This window comes from Melanotaenia boesemani, chromosome 10 (assembly GCF_017639745.1).
Source record: "Melanotaenia boesemani isolate fMelBoe1 chromosome 10, fMelBoe1.pri, whole genome shotgun sequence".
NCBI lineage: Eukaryota > Metazoa > Chordata > Actinopteri > Atheriniformes > Melanotaeniidae > Melanotaenia > Melanotaenia boesemani.
The window spans coordinates 32,995,936-33,021,066 of NC_055691.1; the positions used below are offsets into that span (position 1 = coordinate 32,995,936).

The 25,131-nt window shown below is 39.4% G+C and overlaps 1 protein-coding gene across 3 annotated transcripts in view; it reads left to right on the forward strand.

Moving 5' to 3' along the window:
- Positions 1-25,131, forward strand: part of mrpl23 (mitochondrial ribosomal protein L23) — a 53,600-nt gene that overhangs the window by 11,773 nt on the left and 16,696 nt on the right. For all 3 annotated transcript variants that reach the window (XM_041997733.1, XM_041997734.1, XM_041997732.1), the window contains exons 3-4: positions 5,798-5,880; positions 8,662-8,735. In XM_041997733.1, coding sequence (XP_041853667.1) covers positions 5,798-5,880; positions 8,662-8,735 — 157 coding nt within the window. The remainder of the gene's footprint in view (positions 1-5,797; positions 5,881-8,661; positions 8,736-25,131) is intronic.

A 25,131-nucleotide genomic window follows, 5' to 3' on the forward strand; every position in this document is an offset into this window, starting at 1 on the left:
AAAGTGGATTCATTGTAAACACAAAGGGGAAGCTTGTCACTCAAAATCTTTACTGAAAGTAAAGCTAATTTTTAAGCCAGGAAACTGTGATAAAAGCTAACCCTTATTTTTTTTTGTTTTCTTTGCATGTTTATTCTTTATAATGATCTGCACTAGGCTTGATTTTATACTCAAAATCTTCAAAGCGCCTATCTGTAGCAGACTGCTGTGACTTAAACCATTGTACACATTTATGTGTATGTGTTGTTGCTCTGTAATAAATATGCTAACACCCTTCTTGGCTGCAGGGTTTTTAATGCCACAAATTTGTTTCCTCATCCACTGTAAACAGTGGAAATCCTGTAGGTTACTACAGCTATATGAAAACATGGGGAACAAGTTGTCGCAAAACTGTTGCTTCAAATAAAGTTGTGTTAATGTTGAAGATAGGTCTGGCATCCGTGGTATGCGAATGACAATTGAATTGATTAAATTGACAAAGTGATAAGGGGACGTCAGAGTCAACGGGCTGGTTAATATTATCACCAATGTAGGTACTATTAAAGCCTTTTGCATGTTTTGATTTTTGTTTAAAGCAACACCATCTTTAAACAGAGCTAAATGGGGCTATTAGTTACAGTCACAGTTGTTATGGTGTGTGTCATAGCTATGTGTAGTTAAATTTCGTAGCAGGTGCATGTGAGCTACAGTGTAGGACACACCGTCATACCATTATTACATCATAGACTTAAATGAGGAGGTGTAAATTAAGCTTAAGCTGCAACCAAGGTGTTGTCATAGTGATCATAAATATGCAGTGACTGACATGAAGTGCCTACATCTTTCTTAAAGCATGAATCACCATTATGTCCAGTAATTTCACCAAAATGTGAAACTAGACACGATATCGACAACATAGTGTTTCACACAATATTTATTCAGCTGCCCACTCTCCATCTGCTACACTATTTGTTTTGTTGCAACAAGATTAAAAGGTCTACATCATTTTGACTTCCCACTCTGAGAATATTTTTATTGAGTCAGATCTGTGCTGATTTGTACCCTTCAGCATTACACATACACTCATGATTGCTGACTTGTTCTTTTAATCCCTCGCAGTCAACTTTAAGATGTTATTATTCTATCCTACAACATTTGACATCCAACTTCAGCATCTGTTAGTGGATAATGCTGTTTACATATCCCCTCTCTCAATAAGGGCCAAACAACCTGGCACTGGGACATAGTTTTTAACACCTGTAGAGGATTTTCAGCAACTATAAATGTTCATTCAACCATACATGTGTACAAAATCTGTTTGAGTCAATTTTCCTTGTGTAATATTTGTATTGTTTTATGGCTATAAAGGGGATCCTTTATTTGCAATACAAGTACTTCCAACGCTGTTGTTCTCCTTTGTTGCACTCTTTTTTTTGGCTTTCTCCCCCCCCTCCCAATTGTGCCCTTTCACCTATTTCTCTCATGCTTTCATACTCACAGGTGTAAATGGACTATCTTAAACTACTGGAAATGATACTTATAACTTATAATCTTCTTGGCTGAGGATGAATTAGCCCATAGGAAATATCCAGGTTCACTGCTGGTGAAGGATTACATTTTAAAGCAATTAATGGAGCTGTGCAGGTATATCTGTAGATTGATGAGTTGGCTGTGCGGAAGCAAGGCACAACTGAGATGGCAAGTTTATTCTAACCATGTATCTATTCTCTCAACACACAATGCGTTTAAGTGTTGTATCTTCCATCTGCATTTTCTCCTTTAATATCGCAAAACAATATCACTTTTTTAAAGACTGTTTTCTGACAATGAAGCCAGTGTGGCTGACACTGCGGCGGACATAAACCTGCTTGGCAACAACGGACCATCATTGAACTTAATCCATCATCTGTGTCATCTGATGCCCTTCTAGGTTTTGTGTTTGGAGTTCTTTCATCATCCAGGCCAAGGAATCTTTGCAGCATGTGTGTTTGCATATAAATATATACCAGTTGCTGAGGAACGATGCTTTTAGCATTAGCAGTTGCTGGAGACAGTTTTCATTCTTCTTGAGAGGCTGAAGTGTGAAAGGTTAGCTTGTGGAGTCAGATGGGTATTTATACTAGGATGATGATCATATACAGCCTGCATCACTGTTGGAGGCACCACGCCCTTTGCCTAACTTTAGCCTTGTTTATGTACATTCTCAACTTGACATTTTCTCCCCAGCTTTCAACCCTGGGTTTCTCTCAGACTAGGTTTTAGTTTAAAGCTAAGATAGGATTTGTGTGTTGACTGAGTTCAGAGAAAACTACACTTTGATATGATAACTGGGATGCATGTTATGTATGTGTACTAACAGGTGTGTAGGAAAGATTCTATGAATAGATCATACAATATTGTGTAAAACTTGAACTGAAGAAAAAGTGTTGCAAAGTAATTCTGTTAAAATTTTAATTACTCAATAAATTGTATATATTTAAATTATCTCCTTTTAAAACACAGTCTGCCGGTGTATGTGGTGCTGTTATTACCCCTTTGGTACCAGGTAAACCAGCTGTTTGTACCAGTTCATGTGTGTAAAAAGTTACTGAAGTAATGGGGTTTAGACGTAGTTATATTCAGCGTTGCTAATACTAACCATGACTCAGTTTTTATACTAATCGATTTTATACTGTCTACAGTGGTAGAAACTGATGATTTAGTGAGTAAATGCCAGGGACAAATGATGAATTGTATGCACACAGTATTTTGTAGCCAGAAACCCTAACAAGCTTTGGCAGTGTTTGGGTATCCCAGTGGCCAAATAGTCTGCCTGGTACTATCCACACTAAAATCTTCATAAAATCTATGAGCTTTGTGCAATTCTCATGTAACTTGGTACAGTTGTGGTCAAGCTGTTGCTGAATACATGCAGGGGCGTCTTTATGGAAAGAATAATTTCTATCATGTTTTCCACGGTGTAAACTTAAAAAATAAACAAAAACAGTTAGGTGAAAAAAAAATTCTTTTTCCTTTGGTTTATCACAATTTGCTCAGGCATATGACCTTTCGCAATGATTCTGACATTGGAATTATATTCTGTGTGGTCCTAGCTTTCCATTGAGACCAATATTATGCATATTTACCTGATAACTGTGGAGATATCGTTGATTTAATTTGGGTAGGTCTGTTTAGGTGAATCACACCTTTAAAAACCCTAGGGTTTAACAGGGCAAAGCAACACCACGGAAGTTTGTGAACCTGAAAACTTTTTGCTTTAGACTCTTTTTGAACTACACCAATCTTTGTTACGCACAATTACGGGCCTGAAACTGCCCTGGAGCACCCGGGGGCTGAGATACAGCAGTTCATGACTTTGATTTTAAGCACGGCTTGACATCGTTTTGCTTTAAACAGCGAGAAAACAACACACTGCTGCCATTACAAATAAAGTCTCTATTACAAATGAAAAAAGCAAATCAAACGTGTATTTCAGATATTGTAAAGTAAGAAACAATATGATTTATAAATGAAAACCATTTTCACATGTAGATACATGGAGTCTGCATGTGCGCATGATGGTTTTTCATTTCCCATTTGTTCTGTTTGCCATTTATTTGTTTTGTCAGCTTTAAGCTATACCTATTCTCTAAGCACAGAAACAGACACGACTGTGCCTGGGTTTGTTTCATGTATGTCATCTCTTGGTTTGTGGTTGCTGGATAACTGGAGTGCTAAAAGCAGTATGCACTTAGAAAACTCTCTTCTCATTAATCAGGATCAGTGTTCCTTCTGCTAATGATCCACATGACTCTGCACAGTCCACAAGCCACTTTCCTCTCTTCCAGTTTCCTGCCACTGCTTTCTAGGAAAACCCGTCTCTGAGAGCAATCAGTCTTTCTTCCTCATGATCTCAAGTACCCCGGTCACTCCGCTCTGCTTCACTTCCCTCAGGCACACACTGTGAGACGGTGGTTAAGGGGAGAGCTTGGTGCAAATGGAGCTGAAAGGCTAATTTGCATGCCACATCTCAGAAAACACATCTTTTCTTTTTACTTGGCAGAGAAAAACAAATAAGTTGGAATCGAGGACATGCAGTTTGTTGAATGCACATATTGTTCCTCTTGTTTGTAAGCTTAAAATGAATATTGGCTACTGGTTTAGACGTAGCTCTTGCTACCTTTTTTTAATGCAAAGAAAATTACATAAAAACTACAAACACCCTGTAATATCAGCCAGTGTGCAACTAGCATTTACATCAAATTACTCTGCAGCAGTTGCAGATTGTTTTTTACAGTCAGGACTACAAAAATGGACCACATTTCAAGACCTTAACATCACACATGGAGGCTCTAAAACTGACTGCAACAACTTAACGTCAGAAAGAGAAAAAGGTGATTAATTGTATCATCTGTAGATGTCTCTGCTTAGTGGAACAGATGCCCACGGTTCATTTTATTATGATAAACTAACCTAATTATCTCAGGGAATTGTGTTAATTAGAAACTGTCTTCCAACAAAGCCAGCAGGTTTTAATGTATTGCCATCTTCATGTTGTTGTGGTCATTGGCTTTACTTCTCCTGGGAGGTTGTGACCACCATTTGTAGTCATTAGAGCATTGAGGATGAACTACTGTCACTAGCAGCGTAAAAAAATTGAATCTAAATCCTTATTTAACCTTTATGACTCAATATTAAAGCGATTATAAAGTAAAATAACCTCAAAAGGGAAACTAAGGAAGCTCTTTTCTTCAATGTTGCCCTGGACCACTTTTGAAAGAAATGGCTTATTGAAAACTCAGTTCTCTTAAGTCCGAAGTTGTTGTTTTGCAGACTGTCGTATTCTAGGGTTATCCTTCTTCAAATGTGGAAATTCTTACTCGAGTATCATAAATATTAGTTTACCTTTCTCACTCAACGTAGAAGCTTTTCTCGTTCTACATGACTGTCAGCTTTGCCAGAGTCTGTTTCAGAGGAAGGAGCAATTGTTTGTACAGCATGGAAACATCTATTACATCATTCTTCAGAACAAAGAGTCTTTGTTTTCACAGATGGGATTTTCTCATGAAAATGTTTGCCACACTTTAACATAGTTACAACAACTCAAGGTGTTGTGCTGTTTACTTTGACCAACTGTGAATATCCCACTCCCCTCCTCTGTCAAAGAAACATATGAGGTGATAGAAGACACCATATCCGAGGCACTCATGTCAGACCACAGCGTCGCTATTAAGCACTTTGTCTGACGCATTTGAGAAGTGCCTTCTTCCAGGCTAATCCAATTGGCTAGATTGATTAGAAGTTAAAAGCCTTGCTTCCTCTGGGCAGAGGAATCTGTTCCAAGTGCTACCCTGTGGGCTACCCTTTGCTTGGCTGTACCGCCAGATCAGTTGGTGCCAGGTCTACTTCCTGTGTAGGGTTTCACCGGGCGCGATCAATACTCGCAGACAGCTAATTGGATAAATGCTAACACTCACATTTCTCCTCCTCTCTACTTTATGGTCCAAACAACAAGAGCTGAGTGTGAATTTTTACAGTGTCTTGTCCTTTACGGTAGATGATATAATTCTAGAGATTATGGGAATACTGTTTGGAAATGGATTGCATCTTTTCAGTATGGATGTCATACATGAGTGTTGTGTTAAATGGGTACTGATTCATCATATAACATTACAAGTACTCAACTGGAGCCTTAAACATTATCCCTGAATCTACTGTAGCCACACAATTTGAAAGTGTGTATCTGTAAATGCATTTAAATGACTCCTTAGGGCACAGAAACCCAAATACTGAAAGCTGCTTCTCTCTTTTTTTTCTTTATCTGGACACGTTTGGGCAGAATGACGAAATTTGACATCAAGAACTACTTGGAGAAGATCTACAACGTCCCTGTTGGTGCTGTTCGTACCAGGATACAGTTTGGTAAGTGACTTACAGCTTTGCATTAGTTCTTACAGAGAGATAATAACCGTTTATACAAATTTGAGGTGGTTGCCATCAAAGTGCTGCCAGGACTGGTGCCCTCCCTCTGTTCAGTCATGCTGGTGCTGATGGTGTGTGGGTCTTTGTGATTGGACCTGATATAAGGTCACATGGCAAGCCATAAAAAATTAAAATTTGTAGCTTGCATAAAATAATTAGTGGGTTTTTACACTTCTGTTGCAGACCAATGCAGAAATTTAGTCCTATTGAAGACAAAACTGAATGCATAAGAATCAATGAACAAACCGCAATATAACAGGGTTGCAATCATTGGAAAGTTGTTTGCATATTTTTAGTTTTTCAAAAAGCACCGACACTGATTTTTAAGATTAGAGCAACTTGAATCTAGTTTTTTTTAGTTTTGGCAAGGACATTTTGGTTTTGTTGTGTGGAGTTCACAAAGGAGTGTTTTGAGAAACAAAGTCAAAGTCTACCTGTTGTGGAGGCTGTCAGTGGGGGTTAGCAGCAATTAGCAATTTCAGCTTACGATGTAGACGGTCTTCAGTTGACATGCAGGAGTGTTTTCCAGCAGCTAGTTGTGGTAGTGGTTAGCACGCCTGGCTCTTCTTTTCCCTTAACACATGCAGCTGCTCATCTTACAATCTGCTACTACAGCACTCCAGCCTCCATCTGTCCCAGAACACCCCATGCTCCCTCCACACAAGGACATACTAATCGCTCGCAGCTTCAGGGCCCCGAGTTCTTCATCTCCTTCACAGTCGTCCCAAGCCAAATTTCTGTTCCTACTCCCTTGTCAAGAATTGTAGAGCCAAGACTTGTGTTATATTCTTGATTTAATAATAATCCTCCTGGATTTTTATGAGAGAACAAACAGTAAAGGTTTGCATGGGCTAACTTGGAGGCTCCTTATAGCGCTGGGAATTTGCAAACTCATGGCAGGACTCCGTTAGAGGACATTTGAGTGACTTGAAGGTGCTCATATGCTTTGCCTGAAGGACGAAGAGGACCCCCCTCTACCTCTGGAGGAGAGACTGAGAAAGTGTCATGGAGAGAGGAAGTGGGAGAGAGGCGCCTAGCATGGCCTAACCTGCAATGTGGAGAACCAATTACCATTGTTTATTAGGGTTATGTCATTAGAGTCTAGGGGAGGAAGGAATGCCCCTTGGTAAAGTGAATTGGAGGAAAGCAGTGAGTATTTGGGGGATAAAGTGGGCTAGAGAAGAAAGGGCGGCTCTGGGCCCCTGGTTATCCCGAGGTGCGTCAGAGAAGGTATCCCTGTCTGCGTCAGGAGTTCCACTCCATTGGCAGTGTAAAGACGGGAACAGGCTGAGGAGAGTGAGGGGTGCAAACAACCTTTTCTTTCCTCCTTGTGCGGCAGGGGTATTTTGGAAGGTGTTGCCATGGCTACCTTTCCAGTCTGGGATTTGTAACGTGATAGCTTGCTGCCAAACCGCAATCTCAAAGTGGGAGAAATTGTGCTTGCGTTTGCGAGTGTTGTATGAATGCTCTGTCTGTGAGTCTGTGTTAGGGAAGGGCTATGCAAACTAGTAGAGACACAACTTTTTAAACTCTTTTTAAGGTGTACTCTATTTGGGTGTGTCTTTTTTTTTTTTTTTGACATGTCATATTCTTACCTTGCTCTTTTAAAGGTTGAAGCATTTCCCCATGGATTTCCTCAACAACCCAAAAGACACAAACGCATGCACACACCCACTCTGGCACTTACACTTTGTTACCTCGGTCTCCCACCCACACAGGGGCCTCCACTTACCCATGGTGGTGTGGAGGGGGTGTTTTACAGCCCCGCTTAGGGCTTTCCCTGAGCAGTGGGCTGCCTGGCTAGTGAGTGCTAGCTATGAGTACCACACGCACACATATACATACACACACTCACACAAATGAGTCATTACAGTGGAATGTTTCCCTTGTTTTTCATGTCATAAACTGTTCCCATGGCAATGGCAGTTACTCGGAGGGCCTGTTGACTTGACCACCAGGGTCTTATTGAGATTAGTGTCTCAGCCAGAAACGGACCGTTTGATGCGGTGTCCCTATCAATCGTCGATAGTAGCTGTTGTCATAACATAAAGATTTAGTTATTTGAATGAAGTGCCTCAAGATTTATTAAAACATTTCCTCTTGATTTAGATATAAACAAAGCTTCTTTCCTGACCTGCACACATGTGCATACAGACATACACACACAACAGCTCCCCAAGTCCCCCATCTTCCAGACTTGGAGAGGTCTGACAGGAAAGAGGATGATGTAATCATCATCTCCAGGTGGGGATGAGGTTAACCTGCACTACTTCATTAAACAAATCAGGTCCTGCTTTACCAGGCATGCATACCAAGTGTTTTCTGTTCTACAGGGAAATAAAGAAGATGAATAATAGTAACAACGTGTAGAAAAATAATAAATGTAATGTAATTTTTATGCAGGTAAATGGATGTTAGGATTGTGCTTTAGCTTTATCGGCTTTCTAATTTTGAGGAGTAATCAGTAATCAGCTCTGATGTTAATAACCTGACCGTAATAACTTTGATATTTGCAGCATTGCTCAGTTATATTCATTGAATCTTTAATAACAAGGTATTTTACTAAAAATAAAAGAGATAAGTTGGAATTGTCTTTTGACTTAACATTATATTTTCAGATTTCCAATTTATACATAAATGACATCATCCCTCTGATGCCACAAATTGATAACATTTCTTGTCTGTTCTCTTGGTAAAACTAGCTGTTTTTGTGTTTTGTAGGTTCTAACAAGAAGAGGAACCACCTCAACCAGAAGGTTAAGCAGCCTGACTATAAAGTAGCCTATGTTCAGCTGGTGAGAAGACACAAAACACACACATACTGACTTACTTTTACAGTCCATTTGTCAGATATTTTTCTCTGTGACAGTAAAAGACAAGATGCTCTTTCTGTATTTGCCATCAGTCAGGTAGGTGGGATCAGCTGAAAATCACTGTTTTTCATGCTTAAATTTATTCACTTGTGTGATAAAGAGCTCCAATTTTTGGTATCATTACTTTGAACTGCACTACAGTTACATACATACTAGATCTCAGTTTAAAAAAAACAAAAAACACAATCTTTCATTTCACCTGGGGGGACTGTCTTCACTGATGTCTCTACAGTTCGGTGAATGTATGAGAATGAGGATGTAAGAGGGCAGAAGATGCTGACACAGCACATTTTGTACAGTACATCTTAAGGCACATTTATTCTTGATACGCAGACGGACGGACAGTTTCTTCTGTCTCCTGTGTTGGTTACTCGCCTAATTTGGTCTGCCAACCGGTGTCTGAAACTGATGTCAGATCGCAGAAGTGAACTCTGAACTCAGCACTGCCCACTAGTTGATGAATTAACTTAACAATCATGGCAAGTAAATTACACGTTCATCCTTAACAACATATGAAAATGCTTAAATGGACTTCCCTGTTTATGTACGTAAAGGGAGCATAAATGGGCCTTTATTGTGAAAATTAAACAGAGTTTCCTCTCATTCCTTTGGTTCAAACACTATGATAAACATGCTTAGGGGTTGCACGAAGTAGTAAGTATCATAAATAAAAAAATGTGAAAGGAAGTCTTTGGCAGCATTGTTATGTTTTAACTGTATTTATTCATTTATTCACATCTGATTCCCTCAGAAGCAGATTATATGCAAAATTATTAGCCACTATTACTCTTCATGTCTTCCTGCAAATGTAACTGCAATGTAGGCGTGTCCAACCTACTAAGAATTTATTTGATTTTTCACAGATGCAGTTTTTTGAGGCCCTAATGAAATGTCTGTGACATGCTTTGATAAAATTTAGCAAGAATACAGTTCAAGAGCATCTTTTCAACCATGTCTTCATACCTCTGCTCATAAACTATAGGAAGCTTTAGCGGCAGCTGTTTGTAGAGGATGGAATTAGCCACTCTCTGTTTTTCAAGGGGTTTCACTCTTTTAGGATTAGTTGTACAGCTCTGAACTCCCAAGCACATGTAAATTTGGACAACAAAACAAAACAAAATCCTTTTTAACAATTAAATTAAGTTATATTGTATGAAAGAACTTAAAATATGTAGCCAGACAGTTTACACTAGCACATACAACAAACTGGTATGATAATTCTTGGTTTGAAATTTTATTCTGAAATGCACCAGCTAGTGTGTCTGGACATCATGTCAAAATACATGTCCATATTTTCACAACAAAAGAATAGTTAGAGCTACCAGCTGGAAAAGGACTAGTTTAGGATTAGTTGTCCCTGTCCTTTGTGGAAAACATTCACTGTAAATCCAACTTCAAGTTTTTAATAGAAATTCTTTGATTCGAGTTTTAATTACAAAAGTTCTGTGACAATCATGGTTTTCATGTGTTAATAAACATGAATTTTATGCATAAATATTAAGTCTGTCTCTAACAAAGTGGTTGATAGGTGGCAGAAAGTATGTATATTTCAGCTATGCAGGGGCAGGTCTAGAAGAGTTTTGATGGGGGCCAGGCAAGACCACTGACCAGGAAATAAGGGGCACAAATGAGTTTTTTTAAGGTATAGACTTTATGAAATATTGTACTTATTATTACAGCTAAACTGATAATCTCATGTAGAACAGTGAAGAAAAACCCAAGTAAAGGTTAGTTAACATTTAACATTTGTAAACATTGGCTCGTTGTGTTGATGCAGTACAGTAAAAATGGGCATATTTCTGGCACAGTCACGAACGGTGATTAATCATGATTAATATGAAGCTGTGATTAATCTGATATATAAATTTCATTTTTTATAGTTTAACCTATGCTAGGCTAGGCCATTGAATGACAGTAACAATATTAAACATCAAAGTCAATAATAAATATAATTTATTTAATTATAAATTTAATAGATCGCTTAATAAAATAACACAGTCATCAGATCAGTACGCGGTATTGGCAGGTATCGAAATCGATAGCGGACAGAAAAAAATGGTATTGCCCAGGTTCCCTCTGATGCATGACAGTGCTCGGCTTTATGTGGCTGGAGTGTGTCAGCTGTTCCTGCTTGATGAAGGTATAAATGCTATGAACTGGCCTGCCTGTCCACAGATCTGAATCCAATCCAGAACCTCTGAAATCAGTGGCCACGTCGCACCACAGACTGTCCAGGGGTTGACTGATGCCCTGATCTAAGGGTGGGAGGACATCCCTCAGGACAACATCCATAGTCTCCTCAGGAGCATGCCCAGACATTGTAGAGAATGCATACAGGCACGTGGAGGTCACACATTTTGAATTGTCTTGAGGAATTTTCACAGAAATTGGGTCAGCCTGTGATTTTTCCGCTTTATTTTGAATACGATTCTAAATCCAGATCTACGTGGGTCAATGATTTTGATTTCCATTGATCCATTTTATTCATTAAGAGCCAAGATGTGTTGTTTAATTGTTCCCTTTACTTTTTTGAGTGGTGTACTTTATCCTTACCAACACAAATTAATGTTAATTTAAAAAAAAAGAAAAGAAAAAAGTCCCAACTTTCCGTCCACCTTTAATCAAACCACATAAACACATCCTTGTCTGGTTGGTGCTTTGTGTGAACAGGATTTTCTCACCAACTCCTGTCTAGTACACAGTGGGAAGCAGATACCTCACCATAATAACACTTCTGAACACCCAGAACTCCCTTCTTTTTTAGATTATATAAATATATTTTCCATTAACCCTCTACTTTGGTGCCACGAAGCGTCTTGTAGGTGAGACTGGTAAATCGATGTTCTGACAAAACCCAGTTTCCAGTCAAAAATTTTCCTTTGGGATGGTGAGGCCTCAAACTCACTCATCCTTGAACACATAGCATAAAATTTAACAAGCATGTTTATTTGCTTACACAATCACATATCTTCACTTTGCATCTCTCTCCTGTGTGGTTCATGCACTCTGGCTGCCCTCTTGTGAAAGCAGCAGTCTGGGTTCTTGCAGAGCCTGAGGGTGAAAGGTTCTCTTGGTTACATGCCAGACTTATTACAGCAAATATTGAGATATGGTTATTATCAGGTTTAGTTCTCTTTTCTGTGCTTGCACGTTATGCTGTAGATGGATTGGGAACATTTATGTGCACTGTAATGCACATACTGTAATGCATGTTAACTCAGACTCTTTTGCATCACGGTTACCTTCACATCTGTGTTTAAGATGGACTTTGTGTGAGGAGGACTAATTCCTGCACATTACACTAAAGGTTAAAGCATGTCAATCTTGACAGTCACACAAACGTCCTCCAAAAGTGTAAAAAAAAGTTACTTTTTTAAGTAAGCAAACTTGAAAAACAAAGGACCTTTGTTTTGCGCCTGCCGTTTTGATCTCGCTCCTATAAATCAACAGTGATGTAGACACTTGTTTACACTACACCGCCCAGCCGACTGGGAGCCATCAATCTTGAAGCGGATGAATAATGAAAACTGTCTAAACACGACAATTTGAAAGAGGATAAATAATAGAACCAATCATGAATCTTTTAAAGGGGAGACTTCCTGTTGTCTGACACCAAGGAAGTGGCTTGTGATTTTGTGTGTGTCTAGATTTCCCAGCAGATTCAGTGTTGCTCCTGTCTTACCAGTCACATACAACAGTGATAGGTGTGATGATGCAGAACAGCAGACACACCCACGCACACACTTGAGATATGTGCATCATTCATTGATGTTGAACCTTAGTGTCATCTGCTCTCTTGTTTGCCATCATGTCACAAGTTTCTCCAGTCATGCTTATTTAACGATAAACAACAAGCAGACATGCTGAGATGCAGGCTCTTTGTGCTTAAAATGGGTTGATATAAAACCGAATATCCGGCCTATCTCTCTGGCAGATTTTCAGAAAAACATGCTCCCTCAACTCTCTTTCCTACCTCACTCTCTCTTATGTACACTCACACACACAGAGGCCCAGAAAAACCCTCCTTTCTTTTGCAGTGGTCGGGAGAAAACAAGATTGTTCCTAATTGACTCCACATGTGGGAGAGTGTTCTGTGGGTAGATGCTCACACTGCGGTCCCCCCCATTCAACAACCCTCATCCTTCCCGCTCCCCCTTTCTCTTCCCCTGTTCCCTCCATCAGCTAATATTGCAGCAGTAATACATTTGTGCTCTTTCTCTTGTTCTTTACTCTTGGTTTGTGGTTGAGGGGAGGCCTCCCGTTAGTGGGGTTCCGTGACGACCATTTTCCTCAGGCTTAGGGGGACCCCAGTATTGGCAGGGGTTGGGTGGGGTGGAGAAGAGATAGTGTCTGTATGTGTGAAATGTGCTCTGTGTGTGGGAAAGTGTGTATATGTGTGTGAGGGACTGAGAAGGGTAAGCAAAGGAGGTGACTAAGGCCACGATGGAGTCATGCCAGAGCAGGGAGGTCCAGAGATGGGGCAAAGCAATCAGTTGTGTGGGGGCAACGTGTGAAACGGGTGGTTGTGCTGATGTTGGGGTGAAGAAAACAGCTGAAGAAAATGAATAATCTTGAGTCTATCCCTTTGCTTTTAGGCCTGACTTCCTGTCAGTGGGACCAGTATGTTTTACTCAAACTGCTTTTATGCACCGCTGTGCTCATGGTAACACTTGGTTCAGATTTTCGCAGTCAACTCATATTGTTCCGTCTGATGCTGTAAAGGGTGGATGTTGGAAAATCTGATTCTGGATTGCACTTTTTGACCTCAGTTGTAGACATTACTTCATGTACAGTTGGTGTAATTAGATTTCTTGTCTGGTTTGCAGTATTTTGTGCAACAAAATTCTCATTGGATATTTAGGAACTGTGACATTTATTTAAAAAGATAACAGCATCTCTGTTTTTTAGCTTACTTTTATAGCATTTGTTTGGCAAATCGTGATTTTAAGTGTACTAGTATTAAGATTGTGATGTAACTTTTAGACTAGAAAAATTTTTTGAATCCTCAAATGTTCATGATATGTCAGCCCTGCTCTTTTATCCTTGTAAATTTTTACCCATCTCACTGATGGAAATATGCTATGCCACCATTTCCAGCTCAACATGGCTTCTATTTGAAACTTTTGTAAACACAATTTGGTTGCACCACATACAGGAGAAAGCACCCAACTCCTCAAATTATAGTAATTTTTTTATTGTTTTCTGTCATTGTTCTGCAACAGCTGCACATTTACAATTAAGCAATCTGCCTGGCATGTAAATGAAAAGGTTGTGGTGAGTTTTGGTGGAGGCAGAGTTATTTTTTCTCTTTGGAGTGGCAGTTTGTATGCAAGCAAGCTTTCCTGGCTGATGCCAGCTGGAGCACATCAGTGGGTTGAGGACTCAAAGTGGAAATTAAAGGCAGTTGCTACTCAATGGTAGAACTTAGAGTGTATGTTGAACTTGCGACCATTAACATCATTCCAGGTTAATACTAGAAGCACTCCAAGCCATAGAGTCACTCACCTGAGAAACACCCCCAAAACACCCAACAGCCCACCCAGTTATCACCCCCATGCCAACACTCACCTATTTTCATCATCAGGAATGATTCCACATCTTATTTAAATCCTTGAACCTAGAAAACATACCCTTAGACACCAAGCTAAAGCAAATGGGTATAATAAGCTTGAAGTTATTAAAGAAATAAATAAATCCGTCCATAATTTTTTGGGTAATGTTGCTACGAAGACAGACAGACGAGCCTATGCCACTGAAAACTTAATCTCCACCTTGGCGAAGGTAATATTACTATGAATGTTAGCTAAGCTGTTTTTACACAGAGAATTTTTTGGAAATGTACAAAGATTTAGGTCTGGACCATACCATACCATACCGTACCATACTGTACCATACCATACCATACCATACCATACCATACCATAACGTACCATAACAAAAGGAATATTAAAACCTAGAACAAACTATAAAAGAATATTAAACCAATAAAAAAAAGGAAGAAAAACACATCAGTATCAGTATACAAAGTTTTTTTTCCACACAGACTTGTCAGAATTTTTTGTAGAACCATCTGTTGCATTCACATATAGTCTCATTCAGTAAAGTTATTACTTGGTAGTTTACTTCAAGAGTTGAGCAATAAATGCAGTAGTTGTCAGCCTTTTCCAGGATGAAAAAATGCATCTGATAGCTGCATTGTATTTATGTTAGCAGCCAGACACAGGTTACCATATCTTAAGAGGTTTGTCTACAGTTTGCCGGTTCTTCATATGAGAACTTGTTGTGTCAGGATTAGGGTTTTTGTCAAAGAAATAATCACGATTTTACAATAACCCATTACAAATGAATGTGTAAAATCACATGAACACTCCTTATAGGTCTTTAAGTTTTATTTATTTCCATCTTTTGATGCCAAGATCACAAATCAATATAGAAAGAAAGTAAAGTAAACAACTAAATCCCCTGTGTTCTGTAAACAATAAATTAGTACTACACATTAACTCTGGATATCTCTAGGAAAACAGATGAGAAAGGTTTCATGAGCTCTACCTGGACCTGGGAGGCTTCTTCATGTAAACTACATTATAAAAATGGTTTTGAACTTTCTTTTGAACCCAAGTAAAGAATTTAGAAACTCAGCAAAAAAAAAAACTCTAGCTAGCTTTGACTTCCAGCCGTCCTTTTCAGCTGTCTGGGTTGTTGCCATGGTTACTGCCCTTGTCTGGGTCCTGCACTGCAGCCCTGTGGCTGTGGTGTGGACCCTGGTCTGCCCTGACCTGGGTGACCAAGCCAGATGTTTTCATTCTATTGATATTTTTATACCTACATTCAGTTAAGAGACAGTAACTAGGGATGGGAGCTCATGTTTGTACAGAATGGGGTATGGGCGGGTGGGGGGAGTGTGCATGCGCTTTGTTCGTATGAGTGTGAGTGCGTGTGTGTGATTCTTTTTGTGAAAGAGACTACTATGAGGTGTGTTAATTTTCTGTTATATACTCTGGTGTGTGAAGGCTTTAAAATTTTGTTTTTAATATGCATGATTTGTCTTCATGATGTGAAGCACTTTGTGTTGCTCTGTGCATGAAAAGCTCCCTATAAATAAAATTTTATTGATTGATTAATTGATTTAGCAGAAAAGCTGCTGTTTGAGACATAAATAAAACTGTGACTGTGAAGTTAAACAGACCATTTATCTGGAAATAAATGCCATTTCTTCTTCAGACTGTTGAACACTGACGACTCATAAACGTCGACCTCATGATGAACCGGTTATGTTTAAACTCTCAACAAAGACGTATTTAGTTTTTCCTCATCTGTGTAATGTACCGTTCAGTGAACACTGTTAAACCAGTCATGTTGCAAACCCAGCCAGTCGTACATAGTTACAGAATTGGAAATTAAACAATAATTTCATTTCAATGTTAGTTAGATGAACATTAACATCATTTATCCAAACCTTTACTTTAGTATAAAAAGCTGCTGGTTATCATGCAGGTGGTGAAACGTATTTGATGTATTTTCTTCTCGCTCTGCAACTTTTAATGTCCTGCTTTACAGGCTGGCGAGTCGCCCCCCACATTGACACCTAGGTCTTTTTTCCTCCTGCAGTTCTATTTCATAGAACAGAAAGCAACATTAGCCGTAGTAACTGGAGCCAAATGTATGTATAGACTGGATTAATATTAGCAGCCACAGTTACCTTGGTGTTTCTACAAACATTGACAATGAGTGGTTACTTTAGAGACTTAACCACTTTAAATGTTTAATCGCTTGAAATGGCAAAAATTGATTATGAAATTAATTTAGAATAACCAGAGTATGTAATAATGTGTTATTCCTAATAGCTAGACAGTCTTTATTTAAGTACATCAACAGCCTTTGAGAAATGGCTTCATGAAAGGCTTCTACATGGATATGCCAATTAGCCATGTGGTAATTGCTTCATAATAAACGGCAAACTTTTCAGCAAAGCTGGAAAGGAACAATAGGTTGAAACTGAAGTGTGATCATTGATCTGATACCAATCATCCAATAAATAAATAAAAACAAAAATGAACAGGACCCTGATGTCATACTTAAGATCAGATCAAATTTAAAATTTTTGCCTGCTGTAAAAGTCAAGCTTCCACTATTTTCTTGAAATAGTAATGATAATTTTAGAAAAGATGATTTTAAACATTTCCAAGATGATTCTCTCAGTCGGTCTTAAGGAAATAGCAGTGATTTTTGTTTTTTAATTGTTTGGCACCTCATGGAGCGTATGCTATACTTATGCATGTGTCGTAGGGCTGCGGCCTTTTCCAAAACAGTCCAATTCAGAATGACACATGCATTCTTTAAATATATTTAAACTGCCACAAATTAATATTATTCCCAATATTATTCTCCATCATGTGTTTCTGTAACACCTCTCCAAACAAAAAAGGCATACTATTTGCTTTGCATTAATTGGTTGTCTCATCTGTGATTTTTTTTGTAAACCTCATCTTGGTGTTAAGTTTCCAAGTAGCAGGCAGCCAGATAACTTTTGCTTTTCTGTGTTGCTTCCGTTGCTTCACCAGGTGGTGAGCTAGCAGATGAGTGCAAAGTGTTGTTGACAGCTTACTGACGGGATAGGAAAATCAGCCTTTGTGTTGTACCTAACCATATTTATTTAACTTTATTGATTTGTCCTTTATTGATAAGTCACACACGGGTGTGCATTAACCACGCTGATATTAGAGCGTTACCTGTTGATTTCCAGGCAAATTCCTTTCTGTGTTTTATGGCCTTAAACACTTACAGACTCTACATTTTGCATTTGCATCGGCCATCTGAGTTCAAAGGTCTGTTACACCCTTTCTCGGTACCTGCTGTTAGCTATTCCTTACACGGCACACCCAATCAAGTCGTACATTAGTCCTCCATCAGCATCTTCAATCATCGTGGCAGCCTGATAACTTAGTGATTTTTTTTTGTGTGTGTGAAGGTGCAATTTTCAGCTTTGTTGTAGACAAAAGCTCTCTTCATACAGGTAATGGAGGGTCTGCATAAGGCAAAAAAAGTGGAACTAAATGACTTTTCAGAAAAAAGAAGAGTATTATCACAATATTGACCTTTGGTTGTCATGAAATGAGGAGCTGGATTGTTTGTACAAATTAGTGATGTCATTATTCTGATAATAGCCACAATCTAAAATATGAGGTGTTTCTTACTTAAAACCAACTTACATTGCCAGTAATGTCTCTCCTGTGTGCCTGCTGGCCCGATTGCAGGGAGGTAATTATTAAGGTGTCAAGGTTTCTCCCGGGACCCTGATCATTGACAGCAGTACAGCAGACCAGATGCACGAGTCACACTCGCTCTGCCCCTAAGCAATGTCCTGACCCAACAACCACAGAACAAAACAAGATATAGGGTTGGGCCAACACATGTAAAATAAGTAGTAGCTTCATTCAATTTGCTCATTTCCCATGTTTCTTTCTGTTGCATTCTCCACCCCCGCTCAGTCCACAGGGATGGTTTCACTTGTTGCGAAGGAGAACAGGAGAGGAGAAAAGGAGACAAACAAGCAGTGTTAGAGGCTGAATGGCAAACATGGAGGAGTTGTGACACAGCTGAAAAGGGGAAAAAAGGAGGAAAAAAAAAAAAAAAACAGCTGTTGGGAGAGTGATTATGAGAGGGAAGCCAAGCCTGGCTCTCCTCTCTGTTTGACTGACACTAGATGGCAACGTTTTGCTTTATAGCCTCTTCTGCTAGCCTCCCTTCATCTCCTATCTGTTATTGACTCCTTTTTGCCTAACAAAAGGCATGCAAGGGTAGTTGATATGTGTGACTGGGTATCTAGCTAGGCTGGCTAAGGGTGATGATGGAGAGGGGTTACAAACCCCTGTCTCCTCCAGTACACTTCTTTACTCCCGCTCTTAATCTCCGCTGTGAGTAAGGCCGCTGGAAGTAAAGCTGGAGGTGCTGAATCAGGGCTGAGCGGGAAATCTTGCTTATCTGTGTGGAATTTTATTATTTTCAACTATTTGGATCATAGTCGTTCTTGCTCTCCTTCCCTCCCTCTTCCCTTTCCCTTTTCACCTTGTCACGCAAACACAGGCTTTCCTCAGACAGACTTGCCTGTCTGCCGCTTTGCTTCCTTCCCTTCCCTTTGCTGCCTCACCCTTGCTTATCACAACAATTAACATTTCTACTGTTTGCCATTTTTCTGTGTGCCCCCTCCCCGTCAGTGTCTCTCTATTTTTCCCCTCTACTTAAGGGCGAATTATTTATCTTGTTAGAATTCAAAATTTAAATCATAACTCAAGTGTTTTTTCTTCTGTTAAATACTACTTTTCAGTCACCTAGAACATTATGACTAACTTTAATTCATATACCGTAAACATTAGTAAACATGTTTTTACAGTACATGAGTTAAAGTCAGATCATGCACTTAAATGGGCCATTTATCTGTCCAGGAATCTTTAACTCCTTAAATCTTTAACTGATATTTAAAAAGTACTTCTGAGTACAGACAAATTGGTGGCCTTATTGAAAAAAACTTTCAAATGTTTTTATTTTAATGAACCACCCAGTTGCATGAATAGCATTAACAATAAAAACACATGATCGGAACCTCTGTTCATTTAGGGATTACATTTAATGAATGTATGTTGCATTATGACTACCTGGAAAAAGGTTTTAAGGAACAAAAGTGAAAGAAAGGAATATCAGTACTTGAATCATCTAAATGTTTAATCATATGTTTTTTTTAATAAATTTAATTAATCCCAGAAACCAGAAAAAGGAAAAAAAATTAACAGAATTTTTACAAAATTTGTATATCTAAAAGACAAATAGAGAAAAAGATGGATGGGCTGTCAAATGTCCAGCAGATGATTTTAAACTTGGTAAGGACTTCGTTCAGGGACCACGTTGAAGGTATATATAACATATATTTATGTTAATGTCTTTATATGAGTAGACTGTTGTTTATCTAGCTAAGTTGTGTACAAAAAGTAAAGCTCATATCCAGTAAAAATTATTTCTAATAATATAATATTAAGCAATGCAGTGTAGACCAGCATAATATTTTGAATAGGCACATCTGTAGTGGTCACATTGCCAAATAAACCAAGTTAATGCTTGAAATAAAGAGAAGATAACATTGATTATAGAATTTTGTAAAACACAACTCAGAGTTAATTAGCTGTGTCATGTTTCTAAAAGCAACCAACAGAACTAATTCTAGAGCTGAGAAAAACTGAAGTATTTCATTTTTCTGCAGTTTATGATAATAAATACAGAGATTTTCATAAGACAACATTAATAAGTTTATTTGAAAATGTAAATTACACTAGAAAGACTGGGGTGATTTTGTAGAGTAGGACATGGTTTTATATAATTTCCTTTCATGTTTGACAGTTTGTTTTAAACCACCATACACAAAGAGAAGAGAGCTCTGCTGTGCTTCTGAGTGATTATTATTTAGAAGTAAAGCTATTTCTTCACCCTACGACGTTGAGGAGAGTGTTGCATAGAAGGGAGTAGGTTGTAAAAAACAAAATCTGGGTAGTGATCAGTAACTGAGGCTGGGCATGGACCCAACTGCCCAATCCTCGCTGCAGGGAGGGAGGCACAGGTGATGGGGCCAGCAGAAGGGCTGTGAAGACTCCTGTACAAGCAACTAAGCTGCAACTTTATTTCTCTTGTTCTGGGAAGAATTATTCTGATCAAACAGGAGGCAGAAATGTGATAACAGCTCAAAAACACAAGACAAAAAGAAAATAAATCTTGCAGTTCAGCCCGACTTTCACTCAGATGTATCTGTCAGCATGCAAGGTGTGTAAATCTTAGGAAGGAAGGAATGGGCTGACACACAAATGAGTGAATGTGCATGTATGTATGTCTTTAAGTTGGTAGTGGAGCCAATAAAAAGAGAAGCTCTTCCTGGTAATCAAGCTTCTCTGAAAGCCCCTCACCCTATTAGTCTTTGTATCTCCTCATTTGGAAATTCTACTCTGAAGTTATGTTACATGCTTTTTTTTTTTCTTTTTTCTTTTTTTGTGCAGTAGTGTGTGTGTATGGGTGTGTGCGTTGCTGTGTTACAGTGTGTGTGTAGGTTTCAAAAGAGGCTTGGTGGAGAGAGAGCATGAATTATAGAGAGCAGAGCAGGGTCTTAACCATCCTGCTTGGAATCCCACACGCAAACCTTTTCTTTCAATGGATTCATTGGAGGTTTGCATTCCTTTCTTTCACACTTTTTGACTCTTTGTCAAATTACTTCAAATTTTGTTTATATATTTCAGGCTGGAGGGATATCACCATGCTGTACATATTTCTACTGCAGATATTTATAAATTTTTTTATTGTTAATGAAAAAACAAACCAAACAAACTGAGGCAGTTGTGTGTGTGTCTTGCAGAAAAGTATGAAAAGGCAGTTTAATGTCAAAGCCATAGATGACAATCCATTTGCTGGAGTCAGGAGTCTTGCAGTCTCCGTCTTTCTCCATACGTTCTTCATCTTTCCTCTTTGTTTTTTTTTTTATTGATTCTCGTTTTATCTCTGTCTACAGCATCTTCTATCCTCACCCTCATTTCCTCCCACATTTCCTCCAGTTTCCCATTATTTACATAGTGATGGCAGGGCACATACATACACATCAAGGCGAGCGCACGAACCCGAGCGCACATGCATGTAACCTCCTCTTGATTACCCGTGACCTCTTGACCTTTTGACACAGCTGCCACTTTGATCAGCCAATCAGCATGCGGCGCCACCCATGTTCTCAGCAGGGCTGCCACTGGCCTGATAAAATCCTCTGATAGGCCCTTGCTGATGCATTTCCTGTTTTGGTATGCTTCTTCGTTTTTTATTTTCACCACCAGCTGGTCCTCGCATTCCTCTCAGAGTCGGGGAGGGGGCAGGGGCATTGCCTGGATGTTTATGTTCTTGAGCATGTAGGGTTGAGTGTGTGAGATTTTGTGCAAGGATACAACAGTGTGTGTGTTTGGTAGCCTAGATGTTTGGGTCTGAAGCTGAGAGAGGGGTAGGGGATGGTGGAGGGGATGTCTGAAATTGAGGGGGAGGGTAATGTGAGGGTTGTTTACATGCGTTGGCAAGAGGGAAATGGGGTACATTGTGGGGGTTGTGGGGGTGAATGACATACATGAAGGGGATAATGATAGAGAACAGCTGTTTATGTATATGGTTATGCATGTGTATCATGGGGATGGACTGAAAAGACAGACTAGGTTTAGGTGGGATTCGGCTTTAAGGTATCAAGGCTGGATGAGTACCACTGAAGGCAGTATGTTTACAGTTTGTTGGTCATTTATGCCAATGTAGATAGATTTGTCCATGTTATTATTGACTGCTCCTGCCAGCTTGTTGTTGTTATCCTCTGTGTGTCCAGTTCAAGACCAGATGGATGTGAATGTCTTTGTGGGTGGCTGGGTGTGTATTTAGATGGTGATGATCTTTTCCTGAGAGCTCTGTTACCAGGGTCCAATGTCTCCAGTAGCAGGCTGGGATCAGGCATGCCCAGACATGAAATCTACACATGCACACACACTTGGACTCACACACTTTTTCACTCACTCCCTCCATTTGTCTCTGGGCAGAAGTATGTGCCTGTGTACCACTGGTCGCCCCTCACTAATATGTCAGGGGATTCCTGTGATACATCATCAAGTATTTTCAGTCGAACAGCAGAGGCAGTGTTTACCCATCTCCCTAAGTCCTGCTTTTTTTTCTCATTAATCATGTGGATACCAGCACTGGGATCTTGTGGTAACTCACCGGTAGATAAGAGAAGTCATCATTGTATGTCCATATGTGCACTATATGTGATTCGCTATGAATGTCAGTGAAGAAGCTCATGTTTAGGTTGGGCTGCAATAAAAAAATCTACTTGGCAACTAATTTTAATCAGCAGCTACTTGAGTCTAAATTACAATCAGCAGCATGTGCTTGTGGCTAGGGCTGCACAATATCAGGAAAACATGCATTATGCGATGACACAGTTGAAAGTTACGATGACGATGTGATCAGTGATAAATAAAATAAATCTGCCACTTTGATGTTTTCTCATACGGAGCTCCACTGGCAAAACTCGAATAAACAGATGACTGCTGAACTTTATAGCTTGTGGCAAGCGTTAAAGTTTGTATAAAGTCTCTAGAGATAAAATAGAAAATTGACAGCCTTTGCAAAAGTTTGAAGCTGTTTCTTTACCAACTTTTGATAAATTATATGGAGATGTGTTTTATATTCTAGTGTGGATAGTCATGTTCTTTCAAATGACTCATAGTTTACGTTAACAACTTTGATAACACCAGATAAGATGTCCTTATCAGTAACGGTGGATTAGTTGGCACTAATATTCTACATGTCTTGCAGAGTACCTGTGTTTGTAGTGCATCATCTCTCCTCTAACCAGCGTAACTCCTAATAACTAACATGCTGTTTGGTTTAGCCACAAGTTCTTCTGCATCCATATTTTGCTCGCTCCTCTTGTTGCCTTCCACCTTAAAAATGCTCAGTCCATGTTCTCTAGTGCTGCAGCTGTTAGCATCTACATGGAGCAGGTATCCAGGACAGTAGGAGTCCAATACATTTGCCATTGACGAGCCATTTAATGCCAACACTGTCTCTCGTCTATCTCGTGATAAATTAATATAAAACCATCTCCGTACTTTGTTTCCACCATTTTTCTTTTCTTCCCTACAAAGACAAACAGTTCCAGAGAGAAAACAGGCAGAAGCTAATGTTGCAGAAGAAGAGAATATAAAGACATAGACTCATGTTACTGACAGAAAGATCTGTTTGATGACCCAATTTAGCTAGGCCTTTGATAGCATTAGTCTCAGGGTGATGTTTGATAAATCTAGATACCCCTGCTCCTTTGATAAATCTCAAGACTGGGACAAAACAGACAAAAGGTATGTGTTAAATTTGTCTTTAAGAAATGAAGAATGAATCTGCCAGTTCAAGTTTATATGATCAATTACTGAAAATAGGTTTTTAGAGATATTTAACTAAACATTTTTTATATCAGCTAAAAAACTAAGGAAAGTGTGCACAAATTTTGTTTTTATAGACAAAAAACTTCTGTCTTTTTAGACTGTATCAGTATAATTCTAATTCTGGGATTATTTTGGTTTGGAACCAGGTACAACCTGTAAGCCCAAAAATCCAAGCAAACCAGTTACCTATCATTGAAAAGGCTAAGTGCCTGTAAAAGAGTCTGATGACATCAGGTAAATAATTCCTCTGCATGCAGCAAAAGCATATGTAAGTGAGGACTGCATATTGCTTTGGGGAAGCAAACTCTGTGTGATACACTGTTCTTCTATGGGGCTATAAATTTCCACTTTTTATGCATTGGAACATTCATTGATATTGTTTTTGCATGATAAAAGGATTCTCACAAATGAATATAGACAAGATGGTGCAGGCAGTGCCATGCGGGTGCAGTTCCTATTAGGGCATACTTTGATTTAGTTTGGTGTTACCCCCCCCCCCCCCAAAAAAAACTTGAACATTTGTTGAGTCACCGAGACCTATTAGACAGTTTATTAGATTATATTTGTCGTATATAAGACTAGATTTAATCGCCTTAAAACTTGCACCAATGCATTGGTCAGATTTTCTCTTGTAATCATCTTTAGTAAAACATTTACTCACTTTATTTAATCTTATTTAGTCTTATGACCGGCAAGTGCGGGTTGGACTCCGCCAAGGCTGCCCTTTGTCACCGATTCTGTTCAGAACTTTTATGGACAGAATTTCTAGGCGCAGCCGAGGTGTTGAGGGAATCCACTTTGGTTGCCTCAAGACTGGGTCTCTGCCCTTTGCGGATGATGTGGTTCTGTTGGCTTCGTCGGGCCATGATCTTCAGCTCTCACTGGAGCGATTTGCAGCCGAGTGTGAAGCGGCTGGGATGAAAATCAGCACCTCCAAGTCCGAGACCATGGTCCTCAGCCGGAAAAGGGTGGAGTGCTCTCTCCTGGTCTGCAAAAGGGTCCTCGCCTAAGTGGAGGAGTTCACGTATCTCAGGGTCTTGTTCACAAGTGAGGGAAGGATGGAGCGGGAGATTGACTGGCGGATCGGTGTGGCGTCTGCAGTGATGCAGACTCTGCATCGGTCTGTTGTGGTGAAGAAGGACCTGAGCCAAAAGGCAAAGCTCTCGATTTACCGGTCGATCTACGTTCCTACCCTTACCTATGGTCACAAGCTGTGGGTAGTGACCGAAAGAACAAGATCACGAATACAAGCGGCCGAAATAAGTTTTCTCCGCAGGGTGGCCGGGCTCTCCCTTAGAGATAGGGTGAGAAGCTCGGTGATCCGG